Consider the following 24,827-nt stretch of genomic DNA (forward strand, 5'->3'; position numbering starts at 1 on the left):
TCATCTGCACTGCGGATGGTGCAACCCATGAGGGACACATCATATGAGACATGAGGAAATGCAGGTCCTAAAGATCTCTTCAGATCTGCACTACCCTGAAGAAGTAGTTTGGGTCAAGAAGTCTTAGTGACAGACAACTCCCAGTGGTTTCTATGGGGTTTAACATGTCTGCTCAGCTCTCCAGCAGTGCCTGGAGGCTTGGCATGTGTAGTGACGTTTTTGTGCCTGTTGTCTGACCTGAATGCTTGGCTCTGCTGTTTGTGGGCTTGGGATGAGGTAGCCCTGTGTGTGTATTTCTGATGGATCTACAATTCTTCCATTTGGTTCATGCAGAGGGTGATGCTGTGGGCAGACGTGTCACAGCAGTTGCAGTTAACAGCAGTGGGCCTGGTATCATAGCGGCTGCCATACAACACACTAGACCTAAAGTCCCTGTGCAACAAATTAGAAACTTGGCCCAGGATTATTTCTTCCCTTTTAGTTTTTTCATGTCTGAATAATTTGGGTATAAGGTAAAAAAAAACCTCAGGCTTTTGAGTGATTTGACGGCAAGCAGCTGTTAGTACTGTACACAGCCTGGTGAATTAATGGTGGTGCTTTGCTGTCCCTTTGGCACTGAGACAGCTTTGGCAGAGCTGCTGAGAGCCCCGGCAGCAGGACAGACCTTTAACACCTTTATTTGAGGAAAAACGTGCAACATGGAGCTTATGACACGGCACCACTGCCCCGTAGCAGCGCTCCCCCATGACACGGCCCTCACCCTGATGTGGGGATACACAAACACCCTGTTTTACACTAAAAACAGCCCTGCTGCGCCCTGTCGCAGTGAGGGGGGCACAGAAACGTGTGTTTGGTGCCCGCAGAGCGGCTCGGGCTCGGCTGCCGGGGCCAGCGCAGGCCCCTGTGGGAGCCGAGAGGTGAGGGGCTCTGCCCCGGGGCACGGAGCCGCCAGGGACGGGGGGGGCCGGGTCTCCCCCGCGGCGGGGCCCGGGGCTTCGCGGCTCGGGCCCGCGGCTCCCTCAGGGCGGCGACGGCGGCGGGAAGGAGCGGGCGGCGTCGCTCCCCGCCCCACGGGCGGCCCCGGGCCGTCGGTCCGGCCCCCGGGGGCGGACAACGCCCCCGGCCCTCACGCCGCGGCCGGGCCCGCCGCCCGTGGCATTTCCTCTGAGCTCACTCCGCCGGCTGACGCGGCGCCGCTTCCCTCGGAAGAGGAAGGCTCGCAGCGGAGCGGCGGCGGCGGCAAGAGGCAGGGGGGGCGTGCGGCGACGGGGCGGGGGGTAGCGGCGCGGCCCGCGCTGGGGGCGGCCGGGGCGGAGGAGGGGGGCGGCGGCGGCGGGGGCGGGCGCTCCTCGCCCGCGGGGCCGGGCGGCGGCCACCCCCGTGGGCCGACCCCCCGCCGCGCCCTGCCCGTCTACACCCTCAATTTACGGCTCGTGTGGCCGCTGGTGACCGGCGTCTGCACCGCGCTCCTCTGCCTCTACCAGGCCCTGCGGGGCGGCGCGGCCGGGGAGGGCGCGGCGGAGGCGGGCTCCGTCCCGCTCCTCAAGGGCTCGGCGCTGCTGCTGCTGGGCTGCCTGCTGGCCCGCTGCTGCGGCGGCGGCAGCCCCAGACCCGGCGGGGTCCGGGCGGCGGCGGCGGCGGCGGGGTCGCGGCGCAGCGCCCTGGAGAGCTTCTACGGGCGGCAGCTGCGGCTCTCGCCCCATGTGCTGGGCCACAGCAAGGCGCACGTCGGGCGCGTCGTGGCCGAGCTGGTGCGCGCCGCCAAGGCGCAGGGGCTGCAGCCCGGCCCGCTGGCCCTCAGCCTGCGCGGGGACTTCGTCCGCATCGGCAGCGCCTACGAGCAGCACAAGGTGCGCAGCCCCGACTGCTTCGACATCCTGGTGCCCCTGCGGCTGCCGCCACACCTGGAGCCCCAGCCGCGCTCCGCCGAGGGGCTGGGGACACGCGGCGCCTTCGTCTGCGGCCTGCGGGCGAGGGCCAGCTGTCCGCGCCGCTACCGGCCCTTCGCCGAGGGCTTCTGCGTGGAGCTGCAGGGCCGCAGCCACCTCTCCTCGGGGCTGGTGCTGCGCTGGTTCCAGGGCCACCTGCAGCGGTGCCTGGGCGCTGTGCGGTACCGCCTGCAGGAGCGCTGCCGCATCAGCCTCTCGGCCTGCCCCGGGCACCCGCCTACGCTGCACATCCTGCCCTGCTCCGACTATGTCTGCTGCCACATCTCCATGGCCGTGCGCCTCATCCCCGCCATCCCTCTCGGCGACGCGCTCTACCTCACGGCCCTGCCGCCTGAGGGTCTGCAGGGCCCCCTGGCCCCCGAGGCCCTCTGGGGCCTCAACGCCTCGCGTCAGGAGCAGCGGCTGCTGAGCTGGCTGAAGGAGCAGGCCCCGGCCTCCTCCTGCCACCTCAAGTGCCTGCAGATCCTCAAGGGCCTGCGGGATCTCCGCGGACAGGGCCTGGAGGAGCCCTTCAGCTCCCAATGGGGCCGGGTGCTCTCCTCTTACGTGCTGAAGACGGCCCTCTTCTCCCTGCTGCTGCAGGGGCCCCTGGAGGCCTGGGATGAGCGGTTCCTGGTGGAGCGGCTGGAGGACCTGGTGCTGTACCTCAGGGACTGCCTGCGCAAGCAGGTGCTGATGCATTTCTTCCTGGGCAACGCCAGCCTCCCCGAAGCCGTGGCGCTGCCCCGATTCCTCAAGGAAGCCACCCCCGTGAACTTGCTAGCAGCCTTCGACGGGGCCACGCTGGACCTGGCCGCCTTCCAGCTGATCAACACCTGGTTCCAGGCCCCGCACATCATCAGGATGTACAGCAGCCCCCGGTACCTGCGACCAGCGCCCACCCCGTGCCGACATGTTGCTGAGGCCAGGCAGGAGCCACTGGGAGAGTGAGTCATTGGCCGGGTGAGCTGGTGTCACCCACGGACACTGCCAGGGCAGCGGGTGCTCCCAGCCTGCCCGTCTGTTGAGAGCCCATGTCTGCCTGGGGAGGGTGGGACTGTTTAAATGTGGTTCTGTGGTTTTGTCCCTGACCTGAGAAAACTAGGAAACCAGAGGCCAAGACTTAAAGAAATTGTGATTCTTGTTTTTTAATCTCGTTGGTCGTTCATGGGAAAATTGTGAAATTTCTGGGGAAATGGCTTCGACAAGAAGCCTTACATACGGTTGACTGTTTGCAAACATAACTTTAACAGCCTCAGACTGACATTTCTGGAAATCCATGTTAACTTGTTGTCTTAGTGGCAAAATTGACCTTTTTCTGAGATTTGCTTTTTATGATACAAAATCCATTTGGGATTTAAAAGTCCTATAAGTGCAAACACCCCCCCACACCCCACAATGTACCAAGGCGCTCTTAAAATGCGATGAGCACTAGAGCATGGGTGTTGATCACAGTTTGAAATGCTCAATGACATGCTTTAAATTTCCTGTGTAATTGAATACATCGTGCTCAATAGAAATACATTGCGCGTGTTAACGTAAGATTGAGGGAAGATGCAAAACCTCTCCGATAAGAGCATGAAGAACCTAGTTGCGCGTTTCTGTGTTCAAGTGAAGGTTATACTGAAGGATTGAAATATAGATAAAAGGAAACAAATAGCACTTTATTTTCACAAAGGCCTTCTTTTTAGGATAATTGGCTGCACTAAATACTTGCTATGGAGGAGGCATTAGTATTTTGTTAAAGGGATGATTTTGAATCATCCTGAGGAAAACCTTTTAAGGAAATACTGAGGTTCATTTGTTTGTGGGTTCTTGTTGAGACTTTTTTTTTTCCTAGCTTTGAGTATTATTTTGTTAGAATTTGCTTTACCTCAAGGACCAACAACAAAACAAAGAAATTCTGGGGTTTGTTTTGTTTTGTTTTTTTCTTTGGAACAAACTTAAACCAGTCCAAATCTCAGTGCCGTAAGCTGACTGCTGCGCCCTCCGGCTCTCTGGTCGGAGTTTGGTGGGATGTTTGGATGACTGCCTGACCAGTTGTCTGATTGTGGCAGTGTTCTGACCAAATAACCTGATGGGATTTTCTCGTGCTGTGCTATAGCAAATTGTTGCCTTATTGTGGGGAGGATGAAGTGAAATATTTCAGGGTACTCCAAAATTATTTAGCTCTAAAATTATTTAGCTCTAATTCATGGTACAGTGGCAGTCTTAGGCTATGGATTCTGATGTTCTCTAAATATTCCACTTCTTGCATGGTGATATCCCAGTTACTGGAATAACTTGGCGAGTCGTAACACAGCCAGCTCTGCAAGTGACCATAGCTCCTGGTGCTGGTACCTGGGGTACAGGAACCTGATGTGTCCCAGGGTGTCAGCAAATTCAGAATTTAAAATTCTTGCTTTATTGGGTCACCTGCTCAAGTATTTTATATATTAAGACCCAAAATGTGTTACTGAGTTGCTGGCACTCAGGAAACTGAGTGTGTGCCTTGTTACCCACTGTACCGTGTCCTAGGTGAGTGGTCTGAAATGAATTACAAATGACCGCGTATAACTTCTGGGAAGCTTTAGGATAACTTGAAGTTACTAATATACTTCTCCTCTCCCTGATGTATGTAAAGATACCGGTGTGTTTTATTCACAGTTCTATGCACCAGAGCACAAAACAAACTTTTACAAAATCTAGAGAGATCTATTTTTCTAAATAGAAACACTCCCTAGGCAGATGTTTGCCTACTTCTGTGTATTTTTTTAACTGCTCTTGCAGTCTTATTTTCAGGTAATTGTAGCCTAGGTCACACCCGCAAGTTGGGTTATTTTTATAAATGAAGCACTGTGCTTCTTTCTACAAATACAGATAGTGTATTTATAGGTAGTATTGATCAAATGTTCTTTGCACATGGTATTTAAGGCTAAGTGAGCTACCTTGGTGTTTTGATTTTTTTTCATGGTGGTAGACCATGACACATACTATTTTTGCAGACTTGCGTTTCTTGGTGTTTGAAATAAAATGGAATTCTGCAATCGATGCCATTGAATCTTTTGCCCAAAGAAGGACTAGATGACCGGCCCAGGGTATTGTGGCTGCCTGAACTCTTGACGTAAAAACCCTTTAGCTGTTAATTCTGTCATCATAACCACTTCAGTCAGCTGTCGGTTTGTTTACATCACTGTGCATCCCTGTCTCTGAAAAGTGATCTTTTATCTGAAGAAGAGATGCATGTTTGGTGTGTATTTGGTATTGCTGCAATACATGGAAATCTAGTAGATTTGGTAAGGATTTTCTCACTAAAATGTAGTAATACCAGGAAAAGACCGTTGCATCAGGAAATGCATGACAAGGAGAGATGGTGGAGAATATAAATAGCTTAGAAGATGAAAGTTGGGCTGAGGGGTGAGTGAGAATGATGGTAAACTCTCAGTGAAGACGTGCTGCAAACAAGCCAAAGGACGTGGGGATAAAATTGGATGAGAATTATTGAAAGCAAGGCACGTTTGGAGTGTGGGGAGGAGAGATTTACGTGGGTTTTGCTTTGGCAGTATTTCCAAATATTTTCCAAAGTGGTTGAATCCATCAGGGCTGAACAGTGAGGCAAACCCTCAGTTTATTAGCCATGTAGGCAGATCTTCAGTGTGAGTTTTTGCTCAGCAAGGCAGTTTTGAGTTTGTGGTGGCCGGTGATGGGAGACAATGTATGTGTTTGCTTTAACATTAGGCTTGGGCAAGCCTTCTTGAGGAGGGGGCTTCCTGCCAGTAAGGCAGGGTGCGCGCAAGTGGTGGGAGGTCTGAGAAGATCTCTTAGACTAACTTGTGGCTTGCTTGCACAGCTGAGATATTAAGTATATTTTCTTTATCTGCTATAAAGCATGCATTCATGAATACGATTGACAAAAGGAGCTGATAAAGTTGGGTTCTGTTATGGTGTTCCTCTTACTCCACAACAAACGTGACAGCACCGGTACCCGCAGCGTCCCAGGGCTGTTATAGGGCCTTATCTACAAGGAGGTGTACAGACAGCTTGACCTGCATGAGTAATCCCATGGGCCTTTTGCCTTCTCCCTCTTCTCCCAGCCCATGGATACTGTACACAGAACAAAGTTATGAATACCTATTTGTTTAACAGCATAACTGTTATAGTGTATCGTAGGTTCAGCATGGTTGCCTGTGTGCGTGTAAACTGAAACACAAACACAGAAGAAAGCGCGTGTTATTTAGCACTAATGTGGGTTCTCGGTTCTCTTTATCTGCAAGCTCATTTTCCAAAGACTGTGCAAATGAAGTTGTTTTTATTGAACATTGATTTGGAAGAGGAGTCAGACCTGCAAGAGAATAAGTTTATTTACAGTACCAAAATGCATATATGTGACTTCATTTTGTATTGAAAAATGTTATGTATTTCTCAAAGACATCATTATTTCTTATCTGACTAAATATCTTGAAAACATTCCTCTTGATTTTGAATCTCTGCTGAGTAATGTAAATTTTAAGTGTCTTTTTGCAATGGACATTCTTGGTACAACTATTTTTTGCTGGTTAATAATCAGACCAAAGATTAAACTAAAGTGTGCAGCTGCTATTGTTGTTTTTTTTTCTTTAAAAAAAAAATTAGAGGCTCAAAGTGTCAGCCCATTTTAATTAAACATTTATAAATTCATTTCCTATTTAATATCAAAATACATTTGCACTTTTACTGTTTCTATTAGAAGTTGGTGGTTTTGCTTTAATTTTTCACTGTAGTAATAAACAGCTGTTTTAAAGCATCTATGCCTCAAGATTTAAATTCTTTGGTTTGTTTTTTTTTTTTTCAGTAAAAGCTGCCTGCAGCCACAAAACTATGATCGACAGGTTTATGTGCTCTGTAGGAGGAGACTACTAAAGTGGCAAAACCCTGGGAAAGCAGGAAGTCAACGCCTTGGGAGTTGTGCAGAGGGATACGGGAGGAGAGCCAGGAGAGAGGCTAGAGCGCAGCTGGCACCGTCTGTGGTGTTGCTGACTTTTGAAATGGAGCACGTTGGGGTTTGTGGCTGTCTTGCTCAGGGGTTAACAAGGATTCAGTTCTGGTTTCCCTGGCTCCAGTTTCAGGTCGTTGCATAAAATCTGCTTTTTCTGGTGCTTGATGAAGAGCTAGGACTTCACCTTCGTTTCACAGTATCTGCGTGAGCTTTTCAGCATGGCATGTACAGATATGTCTCCGTTCCAAACCGCGTAGGTCACAGCTTTATTACATATGGAAAAAGTCCTGCTGGAGCCAGCGGGAGTTCTATGGTAGATGGGCCAGCAAGTTACCTGTCCTTTTATTAGTCTTTGGTAAGATGCCAGAACTGTACGCTCGTGGCTTGTGCCGATGTTCCCTATTAAAGAAAGAAATAACAGCAAGACCCCTAGCATTTTAATCAAAGCTAGGCTGAAAATAACTATCTCCAGATCTTCGTGTGCCTGCCTCTTGCCTTGCAGAGAGTAGCTTCTGTGAGCGGGGCAGCAGTCATCGGTACAGCGCTGAGGCGGCCCAGCTGGCTAACGGTGAAAGACTGGAAAGAATGGCTGGCAAAGGCTGGAAGAATGTCATTCCTTTGGTGTCGGCATTCAGTCACTCAAGTCAACGCAGCGGAAGTGTATTTAGATCTTTACGTCTTTAATAACATTATCTTGTATTAATGGCTTCCTTTAAAAGCAATAACTATCCTCTGGTCTCCATTCATTCCTTGCTCTGAAATATTTCTCGGTTGGAAGCCGGAGTTTCTATTCAGCAGAAAATCATTAAAGAAACATAGGAGTTTCCTTTCGTGATAAATCTGTTAACAAAAAATTAACTGGCCTAAGGGCTTGCATGCTTGGTGTTTAAAGAAAAGCCTGTTTGCATCCAAGTCATTGGATAAATTGTTTAAAGTCTTTCCATCCCTGTGCAAATACCTCTCTTGTAATGCAGCCAAGGTCAGTAGTGAATTTGCTGATTAAGTACTGCTAATGCAAGTTAAAGCTGTCTGGAGCGGAAGGGACTCTTATTTGTGCATCTAATTTTCATAAGGCTCCAAAAGAGTTCAGACATGAGAAACTTGCATTTCTAGGCTGGTTTATTTCCTGTGTCACCTCTTCAAATGTCTGCCTGGTGAGTCTTCCCTGAGGTAAGTGACATTCTGACTGATGATAACTAATTTGAGCAGCTGGCAGAAAAGCAGCCAGCCCCACTTTTGTTGGGCCGATAGCACTGGGAAGCCAGCGGTCGACGTAGGGCATGGACCTGCACCCCTTTAAGCATGTGGATTCACCTTCAGTGCTTGCTGATGCTTCAGAGCACAGCGCTCTGCTTACTCGAGGGGTCTGAGTAGATCCCAACTCCGAAATAAGCAGGATATGGAGGGCTGACCATGCATAGATCTGCCTGTACGTTATGTTACCGTCGTGGGTTTCTCAAACATATGGTATGCCTAATTAAGAAGCTACCTGTGCTCGGGTGTACGTGCCTGCACTGTCCTGTTTTAAATATGTAACCAAGAACTGGCATGTTTGCAACTCCTTTATGAGAGATTCAAAGCACCGTAATAGAGCTATAGATAACGTATGTTCTGTATCTGTGCGACAGTCTGGTAGGATTCAAATAACAATTTACACCCCAAAATTTTAAAGGTTGTTACAAACACTTATGCATCAAATGCCATCATGTACCAGTCTTCTGTGTTAAGGAAGCCTTATTTTTTTTCCCCTTAAAGGATAGCAGTGCTGATTCAGAGACTCAGAAAATTTCCGTGTGCTCAAGTTACAGGCGTGCATTTCTTGAAACCCCTGGGAAATTTTTTCCGCCTAAAACCAGGACCAAAGCCGCATATGGAATAATCAGTTCTTGGGGCTGGACTGGCTGTAATAAGGGTTTGCTAGTGTTTTCATGATACTTGTGAGCCTCTATAGGCTTCTGTTCCTGCCACAAAGAGTTTATGAATAATCTGGATGGGAAAATGGAAAAAGGGAGGTAAGGAATCAAGAAGACAGGAGCGATGGGGATTATGCTGTGAAGGTTACTAGCTATCAAATTAAGGATGAAAAATTAAGCTTGTGATGGATTTCTAGTGGAGAAAGTGGAAAAGTTACTTTGAAGAGTCTTGCTGTTCTGATAGAAACCTGCTGGCTGTAGGAACAGCGGAAGAACAGTAGCAAAATCCAACAAGAAAACCCACTTCTCCACTGCTGTTTCAGTCCCGTCCTTTCCAGTTTCAAGTAGGGGAGAAGAGAAACTTAGAGCTGAATTTACTGGCAAATTATCGTGCTTACTAGCCATGCTTCAGGGGAGGGCAAGGAGGAGTGCACCTCCCTGCTCACTCTTCCAATGTTTTATTCTGTGCAAAATTGAAACGCTGAAATACAATACTCCCATCAAGGGAGGGAGTGCTTGGGAACCATTTGCGCATCTGTCTCCTCTGCTATGCCAGATGACAATCTGGGATCACTGGTTTTAAAGACAAGTCCTGGTCAAAATTCAGCTAGGTTTACGTATGCTGGAAGCCGCTCCTGATTTTCCTAATTCCTGCTGGCATGGCGCAGGGAGCCGCTCCGCTGCCTGTGCAAGCGAAGCGCCGGAGCAGCAGCTACAGAGGAAATGACTCATTCCTCTATTTCTGTTGCAAAAGACTTCTCTGGTCTGTACGATGCATTTAGGAATATATTCATATGGCTCCTTGGAAATTCGCCTCCTAGGACCACGTTTAGGCATCAACAGGCACGTTATAGACTTTTACTTGATTTTAAATAGGTTGTGCAGGCTTGGTGTCTATGGGGAGGTGTTGCTCGGGGTCTTCCTCGAGCTGGTATTTCACGCCGCTCTTGGCTCTGGGTCTGCCCACTGGTGGAGGGGCTGCTGCCAAAGACATGGTTGTGTGAGGGTATTGGTGTATCTTCCGAGCATCTTCTTTTGTCATACACGCTTGGAGGCCTGTTTAAGTCTGTTTCAAAAAGAAGAAACTCACTAGTCATAAGGACTGTGAATCACGGGCACTTCTCCAAAAAGTATTTCTGTACGGAGACTGTAAGTGTTTTCCCAGAAGCTATTTGAGCAACGCAACTGTCCTGAGGCATTTACCCCTCGCATTTTACAGGTGCTCCTTAAAATGTTCCCACTTTCAGTATAAAGACATGGTGGATGCCAGGGGGAGGGAGCCTGTCAGCAAAACATGCTGAATTGTGTGCTTTTCTCCTTGGAAATGCTAGTAGTGCTCAAAGAAACCGTGCAAATCCAGAGCTTGTGTGAGCAGTGGTGTTTTAAATTTGCCTCTTGAAATCATTCTCATTACCCAAAGCGTTTTTAGGGGCACATAATGAGCTTTCAACGCTCACATAATTCCTCAAGGAAGAATCGTTATGGTCTTGCAAAATGATCCCTGTGTTAAGTGGCAATTAAGAGCTAATTATAATGAGATGCTGCGGGATGAAATTAGTATCCAACTTAGAGTGACAACAGAAACGTCCGTGTAGATAAGCTGGCGGGGAGATGGTGGGAGAAAGGGGAAAGTAGGGAAGGAGGGGCAGGTGCACCCCCTTGGGGCAGATGGAGACTAACTGAATGGTCGTCAGAAGAGTCAGCCCTTAGTGGGCAAGGTGACAGCTTTCCTGAGGGCTAACTCCGGGATTTGCATGAACTTCTTTGGCCAAAGCTTTCAGGGCTTGTAGCTTTTCTGGAAGAAGACGTGGTTTGAGCACGGCTTTCTCCCTTCTGAAATGTCAGCTGGTGAAAGCACTGCTCACCCATCTCCGGCAGCTGGAGGGGTACGACGTCTGCTACCTCAAAAAAGGCCTTTTTGGTGGTGAAATTCATCTCTATGGCTGATAAAGACCTTTATAATGAGACTTTCATATCAAAGGGCTCTGGGAGCACAAGAGTTGGAGTATCTGTTTGCCTGACTGCCATTGGAGTAGCTGCATGTGAAGTGCACAGGTATTTTATTTGAATAAAAATTCTTGCCCTTGGTGATTAGCAAACACAGCTGCTCCAGAAACCTGCGAGTTGCAGAGCAGAAGTTAATTTTGGGTGGATAATGTGCCATTCTGATTGAATACAGGAGCCTGCACATACCAGGGTACGCTGTCCTGGCTGCTCTGGCATGTCTTTGCCGCTCGAGAGCAGTTAGGGTTTGTTTTCAGTGGATTTTTCCCCTCCGTGACGGGTCTGGGCCTGCAGAGGAGGCAGGTCCTTGCAGCGAAGGGAGCGGACGGATAACTCCCTTCTCCCTCCTGCCCAGTATTTTCATAACCTTTTAATGGCATCCCAGTGGAATGGGGACAGGATGGCGACTGCGCACTGCCTGCAGACGCTCTGTTTCTTCCAGTGGGGGAGGAGGCCAGGATGAGATCAGATTTACTTTTTTTCCCTTTTCTGCTTGGAAACCTTTTTACGTTGCTAACGAGGTCCCCAGTTCAATGCTGTAAAAGGGATGCTGCAGGGAGGTGGACAAGTGACCTTCCTCCCTTGGGAAAGGGCTAACGCAGTCCTTGACTCGTATAAACTGCTTTTCTGAGGTCAGTGGGCATGCGGTTCACCACCCGTGATGGCAGGTGATGCTGGCTGAGCTACTGGCACAGTGTGATGGGGCAGCAGATGGGGCTGGACCCGCACCAGGACATTGCTCAGGAGCAGAGACATCTTCCATGGCAGCACCACCTGATCAGCTGCAAGTTGGTGGGCGCAATATGGGAGGAGGAACGTAATGTGCTGCTCCCCATGTAATATTGGGAGCAAACCCGAGAGCAAACGTGTTACTGTCTCATCCATACAAACAGGTTTGTTCAGTCGGACACCCATGGGAACGCCCAGCAGCAAGGAGGGATTTTATCACCTGGATTTCTAGTGGCAGAGATTGTAGGTTGTTTGGTTGGACTCGATGATCTCAAAGATCCTTTCCAACCATGAAGATTCTATGATTCAGCAGACTTTTGTATACGAGGTTGGCTTGGTCTGTGATGGAGACGGGTTTACCTTGCAAGTACGGCTCTGAATTTGAAGGGCGGAAAGCACAGTGTGTTGCTCTGTGTAGTGATTTTTGGTTTCCGTTAGCGTCCAGAGAAGAGATTCCTCGTGAGAAGGAAATTTTAATTTGGAAAGGACTTGGCTCATTTGTATTGGTTGTATTTAGCTGGATTTACAGGCTCTGTCTTCAGCAGAGCTGCATCCCAGTAAAAAACACTGCAGGGTAAACGCATAGGCACGGGGAATAGGGAAAAAGAATCGAACAACAGAAACAGACAGGCAAAACTGAGGTCCCTCCGAGGCAGAAATACTCAGTAATTCCATATATTTCTCAGCTGAAGCATTGCAGTGCTTTTAGAATGCAAATTACCCCTTTAACCCACCCAGTTTAGCTCTGCTGCGTAATACAGTATTTTGCACATCTGCTTAATGAGATGAGAAAACCAGATGTAACGGTCTCTGCTGCTGTGAGGGGACGATTGGAAATGGAGCCTTTTGTAATAAAAATAGTCCTGCCCTTTTGAACCTGTTGAATGGTGAAGTCGACGTGGGCATGTTTGAGCAAACGCTGATTTGGTATTTGCAGCTGAACGATCCTAAACTCATCCCCGTAGCTGTTCCTTCGCCGCTCAGAAGCGTTTTTATTGCTGTTGATGCTGTTTTTTCCAAAAGCTTTAAGCAATCTCTATTTTTCTGTTTTGGTCATTTGTTTTATAATTTAAAAGCTTTTCTCTTACCAGCCATATTTAAATAGTTTTGGATAACTTTTGCTATGTTTTACAGCTGCGCAGCCCCGGGGCTCAGTTAGCAAGCCTTGCTGATGCAGTTGAAGAAAGTCTGCTTGACCACATCTGTTCCTGTGTTAACTTACAACTTTAAGCCACTTCTGGAAAGGAGAAAACTGTAAATACCAATTCCTCCCCCTCCTCCTTCTAGGTCTGATATAGGTTTTAATGTTCATATGAATAGGAAAGGAGTATTTAAAAATGTGACTTATTAAATCAGTGTGAATCAAATGGGAAGAGTTTTTCAAACAGCTTCCATGAGACTGTTCTTCTAACGAAAGTCATCTGTGAGTTTGCAATGCAACCAGAAGCCTCAGCATTTATCTTACAATTTTATCCCCGAGTCTCAGGGGGATGACCTTGAGCGAGCGTGAGACTGAGTTTGCCTTATTCTATAAGATCCCACACTCTGACCTTTTTAGAAGATACCTTCTTACCTTTTAAGATGGGCACTGGAAGTATCTTGAGTATCTTTATCTCTAAAGTTGTGTCACTCTGGAGACCTGGGCTCTGTGCCCCATTTGCTCAGTCCCCCTCGCTGGGGTCCTGCTGCATCCCCTGGGGCTTGGGAAGCTGTGTCCGATTCCCATCCATCTCCCAGTAGGAATCACTCTCCTGCTGGATTTTTCTTCTCGAGAAAGGGAGATGCTACCTCTTGGCTTCAGAAAGGCTGATGTTGCTTGTTTCTCAGACTTTAGATTAGAACAAATACTAAGTTGAAATTTTCTATAAAAATAGAGCTCACTTCCTTAGGAATTTGCTTCAGTGGGGACTGGGAGATATTCTCTCTGTAATGATTTATATTACAAAAATAGCTCTGTCCTATGTCTGCAAACAGTTAGAAATGTGAGCCTGGAAAAGAAATCTAGCAGCTAACTCCTCAGCCCTACGGCTTGAATAAACCAGTCGAAAACAAAATGAATTACAAAAGCAACTGAAAAGCTGAACTTCCCTATAAATACAACATTCTCTCCTCGGAAGTCTGAAAATACTCCGGCTTTTTAGCATCACCCAAAGTGTACCGTATCCAAGTTTTTTTGGCCTAAAAGCAGGGAGCGAGTTCCAAAGCAGAAGAGCCCTGGCAGTGCCCTGCGGGACTCTCCCGCTGCTGGAATTGCACTGAGTCAGGGGGGACACTGCAAGTGTCCACGGAGGTCCCCTCTTTACTTCAAGATTAGGTCGTCAAAAGAACACGACCTCAAATTCGTATTTACACATGACCTAGCAGTCACCCTTTGCCTTCAACACTGCTGGTAACGCTTGGCTCGCACTAGTGACGCCGTGTAAAGCCACCGAGGGCTGTGCTGCGATGACCCTGCTGCTGAGACACTGGTGCGTCGGAACCCAGCACGACTTTGCCGGGCGGCGACAGCTCCCTCCGGGGACAGGTTTCCTTTGAGCAGGAACTTGGATTCGAGCGCTTGATACAATAATACGCGGTGCCTGCTTCCTCCGAGGCTGCGTGCCCTTTGGCTGTGGTTTTTATCTCTGTTTACTATAGAAATAGCTTTAGCAGATTATGCTGCGTCACTCAGTTCCCTGCCAGAACGTATGTTAAAGACAAAATAGAAAGCGTGTGAGTGCAAGAGAGTAGCTGTAATTTTTATGGCATAAGCAAGGCCATTATAAATTATATGAGGCAATGAGGATCTGAGGATTTTAGATCAAATTTGGCCACTTTATCTGGAGACTTAAGAAAAGAGAAAAATGTGCTTTTACTGATATTGCCAATTAGGGAGCTGCCAGGTGGCCAGTTAATAATCCAGATGCGCTGCAGAAGATGCAGCATCAGCAGAGGCTGTTTCTGAAGAGAAGCAGAAGAGCGCTTTCCAGGGCACAGCGACAAGCTGGGGGAGCACCCACGCTTTCCTCCTGCCTCGGCCGGGAGTCGGGTACGGGAGATATGGCAAGAGGGAGATCCTGGGGTAGGTAATGCCAAACCAGAAAGGGATAAGAGCTGAGGAAAATTGCAGAGAAGGAGGATGTAATACAATACAGCAATGTGAGATAAAGAACAGTTGGCTACAGAAAACACAGAAGCCTGGGAAATAGTAACTTGGCTTTAAATCAGGGAGATTCACAGGTGTCTGTGGAGTTGACGGGCTAATTTAGAGATGGTGGGGACCAAAGGCTGGATGAGTCATGGAAATGGGTTGTAGCACCTTCCCCTTTTGTCACTAGCTGGAATCTGTGTCTGCCACACTGATGTCAGCCCGGTTTCTGCTGGAAACTGCATCATGGCTGGCACGAGCCCCGCTGCTCTGACCCTCGCCTGCCTCAAGGGGCCAGAGCCTGGGATGGGGGCACTGGGGGCCCAGGCTTCCTGCCGACCCCTGGAGCGTACCGGGAATGAGCTGGGAGAGGGGATAGCCTTTCCCTACTCCAAACAAAGCTGTCTGGGCACACTCCTGTGTGGGAACTGGGAGAAGGGAGTGAAGGGATCAGCACATGGGCCCGGGCGGGCAGCCGGAGGGCTTTAGCTTGTGCCTTTGCCATCAGAGGAAGCAGACCTCGGCTCAGGTCACTTCAGGCGTTTTCTGCACGTGTAACAAAGGACAACACAGAGCCTAAAACCAAGTCAGTCCTAGAGCAGGAATACATACAGGATCCTACAGCACAGTCAAAGCTAATCCTTGCTGCCGGAAGACCATGAGGTGTGGGGCCTGCGAGGCAGAGCTGTCCTGCCCGGAGCAAACTGTCCCTCTCGCCTGCGCGGCGTGTCAGGTCTCTGCTGGGACACAGCTGGGAGCAAAGGCAGGTGAGTAGAGTTTGCTGCTCTCTGCTTCGACAGCTGGGGTAGATCTGCTTCTCAGAGCCTGGCTGAGCTCCCAAATAGAGGTATTTACCCAGTTTTCTTTGTGTGCCGTTCCACTGCTCAGGGTCTCTGCATCAGTGCCCACTAGCTCTTCATCTCTCCCAGGTGCAGGCGACAGTCCTGCTCCCAGTTGCCCAGAACTTCCTGAATAAAACCTCCTGGACTTGCCTCTTCACCGCACAAACTCAAGGCAGAACAAGGCCTGAAAAACCACAGTGGGAAACTGCATTTCCATGAAACCCACAAGGAGACAAACACGTTGCTAGAGATGGCTCTGGAAGAGTGAATCGAAGATGCCTTTGTTGTTGGGATTGATGCTGTGGGGGAACGAAGCTAATCCTTTAATGACAGAGCGGAGCCGGACCTTTATGGGCTGACAACAGCAGTGGGGAAGCACCGGGTACAATGGCTTGCCATTTATAAACACATCTGGAGATAAGAAGCTTATTTTTAGGCAGAGTGGTAGCCGGCTATTCCAGCAGGCTCAAGTGATGATGATAAGGATTTGGCATATGAAGAGCAGAGTAAGACATCTCATCTTATCTTGCACCGCCACTGTTCTCCTCACTTTCCCCCTTGCAGCAGAAAGCGCTGCCAATCGCTTTAGCAGGATTCAAATGAAAATCCTTTGAAATAGCCATCAGATTTTCTTTTTTCTTTCCTTTCTGTCTCTACTTTTCAGAGTGATGCCCTTCTCCCTTAACTTTATGGCAAGAGGCAGCTGAAAGCCTTTGACTAGGGTTTGGGACAGGGCATTTTGAATACTGGCCGCACTGGTTCTGGTTTGTCTGAGAAGCTGCTGAACTGATTTGCTGTGCTGGAGCTAGAGTTTGCTCCCTGCTGGACTGGTTGCAATGATTCAAGCGCGTGCTCTGGATGTGGCTGATATTATTCCCAACGTGTACTAATATCAGTAAGAATCGAAATCTATCATAAAATCCTGTTCTGCAGAAGCAGTGTTAATTACCTTGTTTTCTGTGCAGAAATTCTGCATTTGCAAGCCTCGCCATCTGCATTGCAGCCATTACATGTGGGAAGCATGGAATGTGTCTTATCAGACACAGAGCGTGCACAGCAAAGGACATCCAAAGGTTATGTTGTCATCATGTCAAATGGGTCTGTTTATTCTGAGTGCTGTAGAAGCAGAGCTTAATCAGAGCATCAGCCATATGCAGATTTGAAATTAGATTTTACAATAACCACCTGTCTGCTGTTTCGAATCCATCATATTCTTCGGGTTAGAGCTGTGTTTGCTTAGCGAATATATTTGCTGAGAGACTGTAATCTAAAAGCCTTCAAGCAACAGTGTAAAAGGCACTTAAATGCATGTATATGTATGAGCGTGCAAGGGAAGCACATCTATCTTGCTACTAAAGCATGTGGGCGGAAAAAAAGGCATTTTTCCATGTAAAAAGCAATAGTATTAGTGAACCCCCCTATAAACTTCTTTAGCTCTTCTTTTTGGGTTCAATAATACTTATATGTGTCAGCCAAAAAAAAAAAGTGGGTGACAATTGATGCAGCATTGGATCTTCCTTTCTCTGTCCAAAACATTTTTGAAGGAGGAACTACAAACGTGCACATAGCGTTTACATAGCAAGGCATGCCATAGCTTTTGTGACTCACAGCATTCTGCCTTTAAAGAGTCAAAAAAATCTGTCTGAAAAGTTTAAGCTGTTCTCTACTACGTTGTAACATGGAAAAAAAATATCCATGTGTTCACTTATTGCAAGCTGCATCAAGGCGGTGGTGAGTCAAGATGAAAAGAGCAACGATATTCAAAGTAAAGGCTGACATTTTAAACACTGGCACTTGGAAAGAAGTGGAATTAAAAAGAATTGCAGAGCAAAAATTGACAAACAACTTGTACCACAGTTTAATCATATGCTCGAAACTGCCTGAAACAACTAAGTACTACAGGTTTTCTTCTTGCTTATCTCCAGTGGGGTAATTATTTTTCTAAAGCAGTAGCTGCTCTCCCTGGGGAAAAAGAGAATTTATTTTTTTAACTCGGAGTATGGCCCTTCCCACGGAAGTCAACGGGAGTTTTTCATTGAATTCAATGAGAACTTAAACGGGATGTTAAATGAGGTCAGTAATGCCAGAGCTTCCCAAAGCCATCCAGCCCCAGAGGCTCCCTCCTCACTACAAGGAGCTACTACCCATGGTTTTAGTTTGGCCAACACCTGCAGCTGTACGTACCCCCTTCTCCAGAGCAGGAGATGTTTTTGCTATGCCCCAGAATAAACTCAAATGTAACGGGTTGGTGTGAGCCAGAGAAGTGCCATGTAGCACACAACTGCTGACCCACTGGCTGGGCTGAGCTGTAAAACACTGCCTCTCTGCCTCCATCCAGGGTTTTGTGTAAATCCACATGCCGGGAAGGTGCCAGAAGTACAGCCGGAGAGTTTCCTACAAAGCCAAGGGCAGGAGCCTTCATTTATAGCAGCACATAGGGAAGCCTGTAATTTGTGTGGTACCGAGGTGGTGCTCAAGAGGAACAGCCCCAAACCTCCACCTTTCCTGTGCTTTCCCTTTCCAAGGCTTTGACCTCAAAAGAGACCACTTTCCTACCAGAGTTCCCCAGGTCCAACCACCAACCCAGGTGGGATTTGCCCGAGAGGGTCCCATCACTGGGCCACATCTCCTCTGGCTAGGACCTGAGAGGTCAGCACAAGGACATGAATTCATGTGCAAGCATGAAGCGAGGTGATGCTCAGTCCGGTCTGTGGATTAAAAGCTCTCTTCTTACTTCAGCTCCTCATCTTTGCTTGGGAAGATGCGAGTGTATATGTTTCAACTTTGTTCATGAGCCCATAAACCAGCCGCATCGCTGTTGAAACTCTGCTGTGCTTGTAGCATCTTCTCTCACAGTGAGCTCTTTGCAGGAAAACCCCGCTATAAAAACTGCTTTATCAGACCAGGCCACCGCTCCCGGACCCGCCGCCCCGCACGGACGAGCCGCTGCTCCCCCCGACACCTTCCGCGCTGCCGGCGGCTCGCCGCGGGTCGTGCCGTGCCGTGCCGCCCCCAGCCGTGTCCCCGAGGGGGGGTTCCGAGCCCTGAATTTCCGCGCCGGGCCCTCTGGAGGTCAGTGTTTGCCCGCGCTGCAGCGGACCTGTTGCACCCGCGGCTCACGCCGCGCCGCGCAGCCCCGCGGAAGCTCCGCGGGCAGGGCAGGGCCGTGCCGGGCAGCAGCCAGCCAGCCCGCCCGCAGCCTCCGCCGGTCTCCCCCCGGCTCCGCGAACCCCACGCGTGTTTTACCCACCCGAGCCGCCGGGGCGGGGGGCGGCGGGGCGCGGCGGGTCCCCCCGCCCTGACGGCGCCCCCGGCCCCCGCGGTGCCTGCGCGGCCGCGGAGACGCTCCTCGCCCGCGGGGCGCCGCAGCCGCGTCCCCCCCCATCCCCACTCCCCCCGCCCGGGGCGGTGCCGCACCGCGGGGCGTACCGCGGCGCGGGTGGAGCGGAGCGGAGCAGCGCGGCGGGAGGCGCCGTGCGCGCCCCGCGGAAGATGGCGTACATCCAGGTGGGTGCGGAGCGGCGGGATGATCCGCGTCCGCGGGGTGCGGGGGGTGGCGTCGTCTGGGGCGGGTGCGGGGGGACCTCCCGCTCCGTCTACGGGACGGTGCCGGTGCCGCCGCGGGCCCCCCCCCGCGCTCCGTGCCCGGCGCGGGTGCGCAACTTCGGGTTAACTTCTGGGGAGGAGTTGCCGGCGGCGGCAGCGGCCCCCGGCGGGGGGGGGGGGGGGGCAGGCGGGGCCGGGGCAGGAGCGGGGCTTGCAGCCCGCTGTCCCCGGGAGGCGCCGGGGTGGGCGCGGATCCCCGCGCGGGGCGGCGGGCGGCCCTCAGCCCTCTCTGCGCGGGGGAGCGGGGCGGCCCCCGGTGCGAGCGAGCCCCCACAAGGACTCCGTGGAGGGGAGGAGGACGCTGAACCCCGCGGGCAGACCGAGATGCTCCGGGGGCTTCATGGGCCCCTCCAGCCCGGACACAGCCCGGCGGGGTGGGGGGGCACAGGCGAACCCCAGGCGATGGATGGTCCCCCCCCCAGCAGTGCGGGGCTGAATTACATTTTGGGGCTGGTTTAAACCCTGAGCGATTGTTCCCCCCCGGCCCTGCGGTTCCCAGCTGCGTGTTTTCCATCTGTCACTCCAGAGGCTGCCGCCCAGTTTGAAGATCAACCCAGCGGGGCGCTGGGGCGTTGATGGGGACACCCGCTGTCGACGCCACCTGTGACCCCTCTATCCCGCGGGGCCGCCTCCACCTCCAGCCACCCCGCTGTGCCCCCACGGCGCCCTCCCACCCGGGGCAGAGCCTCCGGGGCACCCGGGGGTGAGCCCCGTACGGCCGGGTGGCTGCGGGGCTACCGGGGTCCCTGGCTCAGTGGGGACCCCAAGTGGGACTGGACGGGCCCTCTGGCAGCGCCACCATCGGGGCCCCCGTGTGTGAGGTGCGGACACCATGGTGGGGACAAGGGCAGTGGGGACACCCAGTTGTCCCCACACTGTGGTGTTGGTCATGCTAGGGGTGGTGAGAGGCCACCCATGGGTGTGTGGCTGGGGGGACACTGCTGTCCCTAGGCTGTGGTGTCTGCTGTGGTGCGGCTCATGAGCCTTCCCTGGGGGTGTAACTGCGGGGGCACAATGTGGTCTGTCACCAGTGGGGACCTCACCCTGCTGCAGCATCCCTGGGGACGTGGCCATGGTGAGATGTTGTAGCTGGTCCCTTGACCTGTTCGTGACCGATGGCTGTGTGGTTTTGGAGCAGGCAACCCTCCCCATGGGCCTGGGCAGGCCAGGGGAACCAGGCCCCCACCCCAGCAACATGTGAAATGGAGATGCAGCCCTGCCTTGCACCCAACTCTGGGCGAGGGGATGCACCCAGGACAGCCGTGATCGGCCCGTGACGAGGGTTCACTTGTGGCTGGAGGCTCCCAGCTGTGTTGTCTTCTGCTCAGTCGGGTTGGGATGACACGGCAGGGCTTGACAGTGTCCCCTCAGCCCCAGGGGCTGAGCCCTTCTGGGCATGCTGGGCGCTTTGCAGCAGCTCTGCTCCCCGGGATCCCCCCGTGCCTGCTCCATCCTTCCCTAAACCTCTGCCCTCCCCCAGTCCCGGCCCTCCTGCCCGGTGTGAGCCGGGTGGATGCACACAGCTGGCCGTGTTTGCCTTCCTTTCATCCTTTTAAGCCCTGTATGGCCCTGGTTACTTGTTACCTCTTCTGCACTGTAATAGTTCCGATTTCTGTCCTCCTGTTTCCTGGCGGAGATTTGTGGGTGGTCACAGAGGCGCTTCGTTACGGTGCCTGTGGGACCGCTGCCTGTGCGCTTGGGGCTGGTGGCACACCGGGGTGGTTCCTTGTCACCGGTGGCCGATCGTAACCAGCCGGGCTCTTCGGAAATGTCACTTCCTTTGCCCAGCACGTGCTGCGGCGTTCCATCGCGTGGCACGGAGCCAGCCGCTTCATTTTAGAGCAATTTAAATATTCTCGTTGCAGCTTTGCTAAACCACTGTAGCTTTGGCTGCCGTGCTTTGGCTGCAACTTTGCATTAATAAGGAATGTTAAAGCCCTTTAAGCCATCTAGGATTTTCTTAAACAGTTGGTCCATGGGTATCTGGTAATCACTGTCTTGTCACATTGCGCTGCAGCATTTCCAGTCTCTTAAATCGCATTTCTAACAAGTGGTGGCCTTTTCACCAAGCCCTGGTTTCCGAGAAGTTTGAAAGGGAGGCTTGCTCTGGAACGTGGCCCATGGGAGCGTTCTTGGAACTAAAGGCAACTTCTGCATCCCAGCCTCTTCATAAAAGGCTGCTCTTGTCCGTGTCATGAGCATAAAGCTAAAACCAATTTCTACATGTGGAAGAGTAGAGAAGAGTGGGGGTTTTTGTCTGGTTTGTTTTTTGTTTTGTTTGTTTGGTGTTTTTTTTTAGGGATTCCCTCTACAAATAGATGTCCGGGACAATTAGGAAACTCCTAGGCATTAGACAGAAAGTGGTAGGAGAGACATTTCAGCGGGCAACTGAAATGCTACTGGATCTCCAGTTATCAACGAACTGGATCAAGTAGAATATTCCAGGAGTGGCTTTGTGAATAAAACGCTGGCTTGCGATGATTTCTTCCTTTCCTTTAGATTTTCTCTGTGACCTGGGGGAAGTGGCTGCAGTACAGTTTTTCTAGTTGGAGTGCATGACTCAAGTTTTCAGCACTTAATTTCTAATTTTTGTGTTCTTCAAGTCGCATCTGAGGATGATACTGAAGATGCCCAGCTACCTCAAGCGACGTGTACATAGTGGAGAGTATTCTGAGCCTGTGCCCCTTCCTACAAACGTTGCTTTTAATGAGTTGGCACTGAAGCTGTATTTCTATGGGCTGAATCTGGAGGAAAGCCTTTTGTTCCTCTCTGGTATCTAACTGGAAAATTTGGATATGGTTTGCTGTCAGCAGCGAGTAGTTGCTGCAATTAGAGACAGGGTATTAAAGAAAAGACGGTAAGTGGTTGCATGCGATACCCCATATGCAAGGGGCAATGAGCAGTGGGTTTTCATGCTCCAAGAAGGGTTTGGGAATTTTCACTCCTGGGGAAGGAGGAGCAGCGGGAGCTTGGTGGGGAAGGACTGGGAACAGCAGAAGCTGATGCCAGGTCAGGAGACCTCTCCTTCCTCTAACATCTACAAGTTACTCTCTTGCCAGAAATCCAAGCTCATCCCAGGCCGGGGCATGTCATGGCAGAAAATTTAAAGTTATTTGAGCATTGGTAACCTGTTTTTGTCTTTTTCATTTTGTTCCCCTTTGCTTCATCCTGGATGTCTAAAAGGACAGTTGGAACCAATAAATGAGGTGAGTTAATCTGATGATTCACTCTCCGCTCTGTCTCCTCGCTCCATCCTGAGGGGATTGTCTCGTATTTTCTGACTTGTTACTGATGTCCTAGATATAAGTAATGCACCGCATTTTGGGCTGGTAATTTTTTTTTTTTTTTGCAATGTTCAGATTTTGTTTACGGAAAAAACTGTATGTTTTACCGGCGCAGAAAGGAATGTTCCTGTGGAGTCTTCTCTGCAGGTCTGCGTTCCTCGGAGCAGACCCCTTTGCGTGGTGTGATAGTGCCCTGTATCTGCCCACCTGTGAATACTGCAAACGTCCCAAGTATTTTGGGGGGGATATCTCCGGAGAAAATCTCACGCGCTTTATTTCTTCAGCTTCTTAGGAACATTTCAAGGTCACATACAACCGTAAAGCGATTCGACCCTGGATGTGCACGTGCTGTGCTCTTGCAGTTGCGTGTCTCCCCGATCCCCCGTGATTACGCAGCGATGCCCTTTATTAGCAGCGCCCTTGTGCTGCTTAATGAGCCTTTGTACAAACCGCAGAAGTTGGAGCTGGCGTGGGTGGGAAATGGGCTAAGGTTTGGCTTTCTGCTCCTCTGGAAGCAAGCAGGACTTTGAAGCGGGGGGGAGGCGGTGGGGATGGCGTGGAAACGGGGCAGCCGCCTGTTGTCCCTCCGGTGGGGTGCCCGCACCCTGTGGCTGTGACAGCAGAGGAGCACCGTCACTGGTGATGCTGCCAGTGCCACCATGGAGACCTAAGAAATTAAATACTTTTCCGGGTCAAGAAACTTCTTTTTTAACAAAAAAAATCATTGAAGGTTCTTCATTAAATTAATCGTCATAGTGGAGGGGAGGCGTGTGGATAGTGCTTTTGCTAATCCATTTTAGCGGCAGGTTTGTTGGGCTGTAATGCCGTATGTGTATGGGTCCTACGAGTACTACATACCGATATATCTACAGGGACAAAATGTGTTCACATTGCTGTGTTAATTAAGCAGACCCTTGCCGGATTAAATCGGAGCTTTCACTTACCTTCTGTTTTTAATTCCTTTTGTTGTACATTTGCCGATCTATTAGTTTGTTGATGTGCGTGAAAGAATAAGCGTGTTCCCACGCCAGCATATTGCTACGCCATAGTGTTTTGCAAATCACCCTCTTGCCAACCTACATAATAATACATCGCTACTAGAGGGAAAATACCTGCGGTGAATGCTTATTTTCCTGCCTTGTTATGGCATCAGCGAAGTTGGGCTGGTGACTGCATAGCACTTGTCTGTTGATATAGATGGAAATATAAATATAGTTCTTAATGTTCTGTTGCAGAAACACAAACATAAATACAGCTGAATGTTATTTCTCAACAGCTATTGATGGGTTGTAATCTTGTACTTTGGTTTCCAATGGCTTCAGGGTCTGCTCGCTAGGATCTCGGATCTCTTGCTGTGCCGGTGGACTTGTAGGAATTGTTGTCAGAAGTGTTTCGACTGTAGCTGTTGTCAAACAAATGAAGATGAAGTTGAAATCCTGGGACCTTTTCCTGCTCAAACTCCAGCCTGGCTGTAAGTTTAGATGCACAATTTCCTAGCTTTAACTGAGGAGCAGGGCTGCTCAGCCGTGGTGAGGGTATTGGTACAAAATAGGGACAGGACATTCAGAGGATGCCACGAAGAAAGGAGGAACCTCTTGCTGAGGGTGGGAACGTAGGCTGCTCGACGGCCAGGTGAAAAAGGGGCAGCCCCGTTAGCTCAAGTAGTGAGGTTAGTCTTTGCGAAACACTTTTCTGATGGGTCAGACAGAAGTTATTTTGTAAGCTAGCATGGCAAGCTGATAGCTGGTTTAGCTGTGCACCCTTTTCTAAAGACGCTTTTCATCTTCAGTCCTATTTCCTCTTCAGACGGACCAGCCCTTTGGAGCACTTCAACTTAGCTGAAACGCTGATGAGGTTGTTTTGAAATGTTTTCTTATCCTAGCATGAAGGTGGTTACCATATAGGCAGATGAAAGGCATAACCTCCTATGTGCTCTAAAGGGGAAATTCATTTAAAGTTTCATTTAGCAAGGCTTGATCTCCTGCGTCATCTTAGTACTCTTCAAGATTCCCTCTTAATCATTAAAGAACAACAGCGGCAGCGCCAGGTTTTATCTGGGGCTTTGATTAGTGTATTTGCAAATCTATTATAAAGTCGGTGAAGTCTTTTCTGTTTTACTCCCTCTCGTTTGGCAATCTGCGGCACAGAGGTGACCCAGTGGAGGCATTAGTGAAACCAAGACGGGAGCAGAGGTCTCCTGTCTTTTACTGTCTGCTCTGGTGGCTGGGCTGTCTTCTGTGAGAGCAGATCGTGTGATGGACATGGATTCAGCGTGTCCAGAAGCTGTGGCACAGGAGATGCTAATTTAGTGCATCATAGGCTGCTCAGAATTTGGTACCTAGGCACTGAGACGCTCTGTTAATTTTATCTACTCCTGTGCCTACCTGCTGTTGTTCTGTGCCAGGTCTGGAAGGTCCATCTCTTGGTGCTGTGTGAAATA

At 50.4% G+C, this 24,827-nt stretch overlaps 2 protein-coding genes across 2 annotated transcripts in view; both read left to right on the forward strand.

Annotated features, from left to right (window-relative positions):
- Positions 1-1,358: 1,358 nt before the first annotated feature.
- Positions 1,359-7,004, forward strand: ITPRIPL2 (ITPRIP like 2; the record flags this gene model as incomplete). Its single annotated transcript, XM_074599337.1, has 1 exon — positions 1,359-7,004. A coding segment is annotated over one exon (1,521 nt), but the record flags the coding sequence as incomplete, so codon positions are not given.
- An 11,846-nt stretch (positions 7,005-18,850) lies between these two features.
- SYT17 (synaptotagmin 17) overlaps positions 18,851-24,827 on the forward strand; it is a 40,811-nt gene continuing 34,834 nt past the window's right edge. The window contains exons 1-3 of the mRNA XM_074598333.1: positions 18,851-19,004; positions 22,292-22,309; positions 23,710-23,858. Of these exons, the coding sequence (XP_074454434.1) occupies positions 18,990-19,004; positions 22,292-22,309; positions 23,710-23,858 (182 nt within the window). The 5' untranslated portion in view covers positions 18,851-18,989. The remainder of the gene's footprint in view (positions 19,005-22,291; positions 22,310-23,709; positions 23,859-24,827) is intronic.

This window comes from Larus michahellis, chromosome 8 (assembly GCF_964199755.1).
Source record: "Larus michahellis chromosome 8, bLarMic1.1, whole genome shotgun sequence".
NCBI classification, from domain to species: Eukaryota; Metazoa; Chordata; class Aves; order Charadriiformes; family Laridae; genus Larus; species Larus michahellis.